Here is a 9,699-nt window from a genome sequence, read left to right on the forward strand (position 1 = left end):
ACATTATTTAAAATCTAATGCTATTTAATGTTACTTCATCTTTTCACTAAAGTCAATAACAACTTTGATTTTCCAGTCCTTAAGATCCCAAGCTCCTTATGTGTTTCTTAAAATTTCCCTATTTTTTGACCATTGATATTATTTTTAGCAGTCCCTTATATTAAATACATATTTTTCCATTTGTGGTAGACAGATTTTTTTGTTAATATTATTTTTATGTGTTCTGCTTTAAACACCTAGTATTACGTGCGTTTTTATTTACACATTTATTCACACCAGGCTGTGTTGTATTTTCAGTTGATTTCATAGGTGGACTTGATGTACACTCCTACTACCAGGATCATGTTGAGTTAAAGCCTGTTAACCTGTAAGTAAAGGTGTGATGAGGTGGAAAATATTAATCCTTCTAACTTGGTCAAAACTAACCAAATCTGAAATAATTTGGACCTGCTACTACTAATCATTGGTTTAATTTTCCACTCATCTTTAAAACACACCTTTTACATGTAACCCAACATCCTCATTATTGTTATTCATTCCCAAAAGAATTTGGAATAGGTAACATGGTTTTTGTTTCCAAAATGGCATTTTTACTCTGTTTTTCTTATCAGAGGTTGATAGCTAAATTAAAAAAAAAAAGGATAATGTAGTCTATGGAAAAGAAACTAGACATGTATTTGGGGACCACATAACAGGAAAAAGGGGAGAAAGATTGTGTTCACAACTTTCTGTGTGTAGTCTCAGGGGCCTTTCTTGACACCTCTGAGACTGGGTTCTCCCACCTGCAATACGGTTTCAGAGGCAGAGGAGGGAGGATGGGTTAAATGGGATAAGGTATGTATAGTGTGTGTAAAGCTGCCTATGATTGTGTCTAGTACTCAGATATTTGACTAACTCTCCTTAGAGGACATGGAAGGAAGTTAACAACTACAACAAAAAGTACCTAAACTGGACAGATTTCAGTTGCGTAAAAGGAAAGTATCATGGTCACCTGATTGATAAAATACTAGAAAGCAAGAAAATAGATAGAGTGACTCCATTCCTAAGAAACTCTAAGTAGCAAGTAGACCACTGTATAAAATAATAGCTAGCTCTCATGTGCCAAGGACTTGGCATGTATTGTCTCATTTTGTCCTCATGGAAATAATGTAATGTACTCCTTAACACTCCCACTTCATAAAAAGGAAAACAGATATATAGAGGTTAAATGAATTTCCCCAAATCCCACTATCAGAAAGGGGTGGGCTGGGACCATTTCTGAATGATAAGCTATCACCACGCCTAAGATTGTGGACTTGGTCAGATGACCTTCTGCTCCTTCAGCCCCATGTTCTTCCATTCCATGGTGATGAAGGAAATAGTGTACGACAGCCACTGGTATGAGAAACACTCGCGAACGCCTTCCTCTGCTGCGTCTTTGCCACAGTGGTTTGTGTCTGCAATCCCCCCCCCCCCGCCCCACCTCCCGCAGCCCTGTGAAGCCTGCACTGGCTCCCTGCCTCTCCAGGTTGAATTAATTTTATTCTGGCAGGATGATCTAAAGGAAACATAGCTCACAAGCTACACAGATCAGCACTGTGCTTGTCACATGATAGATGTTTAAATAAATGTTGGTTTCTTAAAGCAAATCCAATTTGGAAAATCATTCACCTTATATAACACTCTGGGACGAAGCAGTCACCACCTCATTACTCATGCTACTGAGCGCTCGTAAATGATGTGCTCCAAAAGTTGATATTTGTAGATCTGGGGAAGTTGGCCGGGATCGTGACAATAATAGAGATGATCACTGCATTGGAAGTGAGAAGAGAATGGAAACAATGCCTAGCAGTGGCTAGCAGAGCCTAATATACATTTGATATGTAATAAAGAAAGTGATGAATGATTTCTTTCATCTCCACTGTGAAAAAAATTACTCAGCAGAGAAACTGCAATATGAAAAATGTTGGTCAAATATAAGAAAGATCTTTCTTTCTATTAAGGAAGGTTATTAAGAGTGCAGTCGACTAATGTTGGTAATGGAATCTCCTTTCTTGAATGGCATGTGCATCCGTGTACTTCACAGTGTCTCTGGCATGACCCAAAGGCAAGTGACTGCCATCTATGCTCCCTGAAGTCTCTCCCATCTCTGTGGATCAAGAACACATAAAATGTACCTGTGAGATTACTTGAAAGGCTTTGATCAACTCCACTGCCTCCCGCAAAGGTTTTCCCAACTACGCTGTTCACTGATGAACTCTCATACCTTTTGAGCTGAATGTGGCATAAACTACAGGCTGCAGAGAGCAACAGAACAAGTTTCTGCTTTGACAGGTTATGCATATTCCTGCCAGATGAGTATGGGAAGCCTTTCAACCATGAAGGGTGCAGGGGTCTGAAAGATCGAACTACGACTGAATTAAAATCATTGTGCATGAACAATTTAAGAGGTCAATATGGGTGCTCCCCACTGGTAGGTAAATATTGCAGTTTATCCAGTTGGCATTAGTCAGCCTGCTTGATTTCTTTTAATAAGGCCATTATGTTGGATTTTATTGTGGCCGGCTCAGTGATGCCATGTCTACCCAGGAACAGGTTGGAAAAAAGCCAGTCTTCTGTATAAGTTGTCAGAGAGGGAAGAGAATGCTGATTTTTAACTTCCATTAAGTCTCTTGGATCTCCATGGAGTCCTAAGCCAGGTTTTCTGAGGAAGCCACTTCGTTAAGGGATCAGGAGATGCCTGAACATATTGCCAGGTACAGGTACACAGGCTTTCAATTCTAGAAGGGCAGTTACAAGCAGACAGTCGACTCACAGGTAACACTGCCTGTCTGTACAGGAAGCCTTCATTCTCGTGTTTGATTGTGTCATTGTCCATAATCATAAAACGTACCTTTCCTGTGCTCATAGTCAAATTGTGTGTGAATACATGTGTTGGGGGTGATGTGATAGGTGAAGTCATTTTACAAATGGAGTTGGTCTTCCATACTTTGTCTCCTTTTAAAATAATGATACCAAGCTATCACAAAGGGCTGATTAAGTAAATTAGCTTTATTTACAACTTTTATTTATTCCACAGTACCCGTGCTAGATACGTAGCTAGAATAAGTAGGAGGCCCCTGGCGTGTTCCCTCCTTCCCCCTGTCCCCACCAGGGAGTGTGGCAGGGTCTGCCAGCCTTGTGCTAGTGAAATACCACTAAAAAATTAAATATTTAAAAATTCTAGAAGCTATAGAGATGCTTCTAATGGTTGTTTTCTGGGTCTGCCTTGGGAACATGTGACACACAGGACAGGGGTAGCCCATGTCGTGGGCCCATCGCCTTGCCACGGCCATCAGGGAGGGAGTATAACTCTCAACCTAAGCACAGCCTACGTGTCTGCCAGGACCTCCTCCATCACTGCCACCACACCCTGCCCCCACCTTTCACAAGGGGAAACAAGCTCTTGTCATTGGAGCAGAGGGCCATGTGGTCAGTGGTGGCTTTGAAGAGGACATCTTCAGACCGGCTTATCATCAGGGCTGCAGTAACACCAAGGAGAGAGGGCTGATAAAAGCAGATTTGCCTCTCAGAAGAAAAATCGCTTGGCAAAAACCCATGCAGCTATGAAAGAGATATGGAATTTCAGGGAACATCCTAGTGAGCAACCAAATTAAAGTTTATTGAAATCAAAATCGTTAGTTACTGGGTAGTGGGAAAATTAAGCTCTTCGTAGCAGTAATTCTTCAAATGGTAATAATTAGATCCAGCCAGTTTGTCGAAAAAAGACAGAAGTGGAATTTTGAAACTGAGTTTCACAAAAGAGATAGAGATATGATGACATTAGACATTCCCATGAGGAAGACGCCCGGAGACTGCCATGAAGAAAGACTTGATGAAAAAGCTCCTTCCCCCAGGTTCAGCCAGTCTTCTTCTAAGCTTTCCAGATGAGAACTTGACTTTTCTCTGGTATCTTGACTTTGTCTGATTACCTTGGCTCAAGGCTAATTTTTCTTCACAAAAACTGTCACATGCTATATGGTCACTGCTGATCGAGTGTCAGCTGTTGCAACTCAGTAGGAGAGGACAAGGCTAATTCCCATTTCAGGTGGGTTCTGCAGTCAGCGCCCACCTGTACCTTCACTGCCTGGTCTCTGCCACTAATGGCTCAGGCCCAGAGGAAACCTGCCTCTGATGACCAGCTGCTGGACAGATGGGGGGTGGCCATCCCCCTGCTCTTCCCTCAGGAGCGCTGCTTTGTATCAGCATCCTGGTAAGTGGGTGCCAGACCATGTTGTATTTACAACACCTAGATTAAGAACGAGCTAGGAAGACAAAACAGGGGTGTGTGTGTGTGTGTGTGTGTGTGTGTGTGTGTGTAGGAGGTGGGGAGGTGAGAATGATATGCTTTCAAACATCGGTTTAAAAACCAATAGCCACCATCGAATGTATTAGTAAACTGAAGCTGGAGGAATCCAGAGTCTACAACCTGCATTTACTCCATCACTCCTCTATTTCTTGGTCAAGTACATAAAGACTAACAAAATGATAACTCTCTGTCTTTATCCCATTTTCATTTGTCCTTGATTGGCTCTCACACGTTCATATTTCTCTCTCTGGTGTCTGTCCCCGGTGGCACACAGAGCAAGGTGTTTGGAATCTGCTCAGACTGGGGAGCTGCTCACTTTTCCCATGACCGAGTGTGGTCGGTCAAGATTTACCCATGGAAACATGGAGCACACTCCCCCCTCCATTAATCAACAAGTTAATCAACATATGTAGAAATTCCTTCATTTTGCCTGCTTCCAAAAGAAAATATCCTCTGATATTAAAATTAAATGCAATGCAATGAACGTACGCCAAACTTCATGTAAAAAACATACTTCGTTTTCCTTTATATTCACATCAAGAAACACTTATAATCCCATGTAATGACAGGGTCTGGAAAGAAACAAGACATAGGAAAGAAGATAGAATACACAGATGAGAGCACACGCATGCAGGCACACACACATCCCAGAAGTGATACAGAGACACAGAAAAGCAATAGAAAAAGACACAATGACAGGCCTCTCAGAAGACACGCTTTGAAATAACATCACTCTCTTACTACTTGATTTTATTCTGGCTGGAAGGTAGGTACCCTCAGGTAACTACTAACATCTGAAGAAAAAGATAAAGATATGATCTGAAGGTTCCCAAAACTCAAACTGTTCTACCCAAACTCACTGATCAATCATAGCATCATTAAAAGAGAGACAACTCGACATTCTGTGTCTCTAGATGTGACACAATCAGAAGACACAGCACCACATATGAGGTATCTTGCCACAAAGTCAAGCTTGATCTTGGACTGAAAGTATAGAATATTCAATAACAGAATTAGATCAGTCTCACCACAAAAAATACAGTATAAAACTATAAAAATTCCACTATCATAAGCTTATCTCTTTATCTTTCAGTTTCAATCCCTGTTAAATCACAATGAGGGGGAAGGGTAGCATGCGGACTATATAGTTTTCAGAACATAAAGAAATCAAGGAGCAGAGAAATGTAATAGGAAGGCGAGGAGATAAGTCAAGGACTCCAACTCTTGAGATGTGTGAAAAGGAACAGAACTTCCCTGGAGAAGAGTGGCTACCAAAAAGCAAAGATGGAAGGTTAGAGGGTTTCTCCAGTTATTTAAAATTATGACCAAAAAACGTCAATTCCGAGCCACAGAGAAAGTCATTGAGTGGAGCCCATGGAAGACACTTGCTGGATGTGGATATAAAGTAAATGCAAAACACAGCTTCTCCTGGCAGGAGGCTTATAATTTAGTTAGAGGGAAAAACTGCACATACCTGAGTGAAACAGTCAGAGCCAAATTAACGGTGTAGTTGAATGCCATTTGCTCCACGTGGGATACAGTGGAAGCGTTGCTGTCGGCAGGGTCAGAAAGCAGTATGGCTGAGGTAGAAGTAGAAGTTGTCACAGAACAGAGGAAATGTCAGCTGAACCCTAACGATGAATAGGAGTTGGATCAGCTAAGACTTTTTCATGAGAGAAACAGTGAGAGCAAAAATAGTCAACAAATGTGTATTAAGGGCCAACCATGTGGCAGACAGTGCATGAGGCTGATGTTGTGGGAATATGTGTAAGCCAGAGCCCCCGCCTTCCAAAGGCTGACGGCCTGACATCAGTAGATGAGAGTGACAGAGCTGGGAGTGTGTATTCCACAGGAAGAGAACCAATAGGAGATGAGGGGAGGCGGGGAGAGAGAGAGATTTTAAGAAATTGGCTCATGTGATTATGGAGCCAGGCAAGTCCAGCAAGTGTAAGGAAAGCTTGCAGCCTGGAGGCCCTGGGAAGAGTTGATATTGCAATCCTGAGTCCCAAAGCTGTGTAGAGGCAGAATTCCTTCTTCCCGAGGTCACCTCAGTCTTTGTTTTTAAGGCCTTTAGAGGACTGAATAAGACTCACCCACGATATGAAGGATAACCGGCTTTACTTAAAATGTATTTATGTAAATGTAACTCATCTAAAAAAATGCCTTCCCGGTCACACCAACTATGTGGTTACCTTGGCCCACCCAAGCTGACACATAGAATTAACCATCACAGGATGGGATGTGTGTAGGGACATAGATCAGTGGTATGAAAGCCAGATGAGGAGGATCCTTGAGCAGTCAACCAACAGAATGTGGTAGGAAGATTAGGTATGGATGTTTCTAGCAGTTTGGAGACATAATATTACCCTGTCATCTTTACTTCGAGACAACCAAAGGCCATACCTTTACATCATTCTTCACTTGCTATGGGTGGGTTGGCACTTCTGTCCCAGGAATGCAATCCTATATTCTGATTTTTACACCAGATTGCACACCCTGATCTGAAAAGCAGGAAGCCCAGGGGTTCTGTTTGTTTTGGTTTGGTTTCCTTATTGCCACAATCATACACATGGACCGCATGAGGCACGCCCAGAAACTATTGTGCATTTTGAAAAGCCTGGACGAATAGAAAGGAAATTCAGTTTTCAATTGTCAAGTTCTTTAAAGCAATTCATATCTTCTGTTTTAGGTCGAAATAAGTAATGACACTGACTCTGAAACACGGCTGCTGAACTTGAGTTAGGAAGCAAAGCACCACCGAGAGCACCTCTCTGCAGTGACACGCCTCACTTCCTCCCAGAGGACGGACTGCGCCTCCCCACTTCCCCACGAATCACGGATTTCTTGGGTCACAGCCTATGTATTATTAGCATTGTTCGCTAGACAAGTTGTAGGTGACCGGGTGGGTATTTTTTAAGTCATTTTCTTCTTATATGAATACTTGTAAATTATTTTTAAAAATTGGTCTTTCATTTTTAACAATATTTAATGTGAGGCATGCAAAACAAAAACATTTTGTGAAAACCTTTTACAGTCAATTCTAAGAGAAGTAACTGGCTTTTGTATTGAGGTGGTAAATCTGTATTGCTGATGACCTCAGTGATCCAATGCCTGATGGAGTTTGCATTAACAGACATTACCAGGGGCTACCCAATGTGAGGCTAGATGCGGTGACAGCTGACAAATGGGTACAAACAGTGGATCCAGCTTTCGGACCGACCGTGGGTCATTTTTTCAACACCACAAGACAAAACACGAAGTCCGCCTTTGTTCTCAACTTTCCCAAATGCAGAACAACATTCCGTCAATCTCAACTCTCAGATTCATGCATATCATCTTGTTCTTCCTGTGTTCTGAAAAGAACATACCATGGAGAGTATGGAAGAATATGATTGTAGAACACCTTTCCCCTTTGGAGGGCATATGGTATCTCCGATGTTCATATTTTCTACTCTTGTGGACTAGAGGAACAGAAATCACCATCATAAATCTGTAACCAGGAATGTTGCTCTGAAGATACTCAAAAGGAGCATTAAAAATGGTAGGGAATTCTCTCTAAATGCTCCTAAAAAAGATATTTATATTTGCTCTACATCAATTTTTCTTTTTCTTACCCATCCTAATAACCAAGAAAGTATATGGGAAACGTAATTTTCCATAGAAAGAAGGACTGTTTTGAAAACATCACAGTTTTTCCTTTTGTATCTTTCAATGACCATTTCCCATATCAAAATAAGTTTTGTTCACTTTGGATAGCAGCCAAGATGAGGCCCCCTTAGGCCACAAAACTGTGTGCACATGCACCATGTAGCCCAGAAGTTAACTTGGACCATACATCTCTAACAAGTCAGTCTCTAAACCATCTAAAGTTGTATGCAAATTTTTGTATGAGTATAGAGGTTTCTTTTTTCTTGAGGGTTTTTTTTTTTTTTGGAGTCCATATACTTTTATGAGACCGTGTTAAGAATCAGAACTAATACAACGAAGTCTGCTCTGGTTAATCCCAACTCCTGCCGACCACCATGGGCATTCTAGAAGCCCATTTTAGTCACTAGCCTTTGGATGGCACTCCTTCAGTCAGGTGACACATTTAATCCCATCATTTTTCATTCTTCTGAATAAACTCAAATTCAAAATGACAAGGAGTTCACAGGGACCTAGGAGATAGTCAACTCCAAACCGAGGGGATTTGGTGGCCTCGTCCAGAGTCCTACATGTATGAGGGGCAAGACCCACGGTCAAGGGATGTGGGGGGGGAGGGGGGAGCTTGAGGGCAAACGTGTCCTTGGACAGTGTTGGACATCTTGGCCCTGGAACTTACCTCATCTGTGAGGTAGAACTACAATCTCTACCTCCCAAGGAGGAGGCGAGAGTCAGATAAAATATAACAAGTATCCTGTAAACTGTGAAGTGCTCCACAACGGAAAAAGGCAGTTATGATTGTAGTGTCAGGACAAGCTGGAGCCTGGCTGGAGCTCTTGCTCTCCAGCCAAGTGCAGAGAAAAGCCCACGAAGACACCAAACTCTTCTACATTTTCTAAAAAGCAGCTTGAAAAAATTGCCACATTTAAGCAATTAGCAATAGTAAAGACAGAAAGTTGTGTCCTAATTAAAAAAACTTTTATATTTCAAGATTAATACATATTATTATTATGGGTAAAGCTAATAAAATATCAAAAATATAGAAAGTCAGTAAGATACAGGAATAAAAGTAATATGTGAGTATTTTAAACTGTCATTGCATTAGCCTCTCACACACGCACAAACAAAACATTGTTAACGTTTCACAAAACCATACTGACTTTTGTCGCTGTTTTATCTTCATGGAAGTGTGTACATACCGGTAAGATGCCCAGGAGACTCCTAGATCTTTCCTAACTGCAAGTAACGGGCTTGAAGAAGAAATCCTTAGATTAGCGATTTTTTCCTATGGATTTCCGATATAGGCAACTACTTAATATGGTATTCCAGCAATCCATAATGATAATTCTAAAGTTCCAGAGACTCGACCTCTCATTAGAGACAAGTCAGATCGATCTCCTCTCCTTCCCACTTTTCTTCTCCCTACTTTTCCTCTCCTGACTACTGCTTCCCTACCGCAAAGGGATGAAAAGAAGTGCTGAGTTTTGCAGTGACCTCGGCAGTCTCCCTTGATCCAGGTCTTTCCACACAGCGGTGTCACGGTCGCTGCTTCCTAGGAGTGAGGGCCTCTCCTTCTTGCAGGTTTGCCTCCTGTTTGGGGGAAGCCATCCAGTGCTGTCCATTATGCGGTGGGGCTTTCAACACACGTGTTCTCTGTGTCTATAGTCTTGTCAAATCTTGGCTTCTCCCTATGTCGCGTGTGTCTGATCAGAGTAAGGGTAAATCAATGT

The 9,699-nt window shown here is 41.8% G+C and overlaps 1 protein-coding gene across 1 annotated transcript in view; it reads left to right on the plus strand.

Annotated features, from left to right (window-relative positions):
• NKAIN3 (sodium/potassium transporting ATPase interacting 3) overlaps positions 1-7,697 on the plus strand; it is a 283,429-nt gene extending 275,732 nt beyond the window's left edge. Inside the window, exons 6-7 of the mRNA XM_029923289.1 lie at positions 298-367; positions 7,017-7,697. Coding sequence (XP_029779149.1) covers positions 298-367; positions 7,017-7,026 — 80 coding nt within the window. The 3' untranslated portion in view covers positions 7,027-7,697. The remainder of the gene's footprint in view (positions 1-297; positions 368-7,016) is intronic.
• The last annotated feature ends 2,002 nt before the right edge of the window (positions 7,698-9,699 follow it).

This window comes from Suricata suricatta, chromosome 15, assembly GCF_006229205.1.
Source record: "Suricata suricatta isolate VVHF042 chromosome 15, meerkat_22Aug2017_6uvM2_HiC, whole genome shotgun sequence".
Taxonomy (NCBI): Eukaryota; Metazoa; Chordata; class Mammalia; order Carnivora; family Herpestidae; genus Suricata; species Suricata suricatta.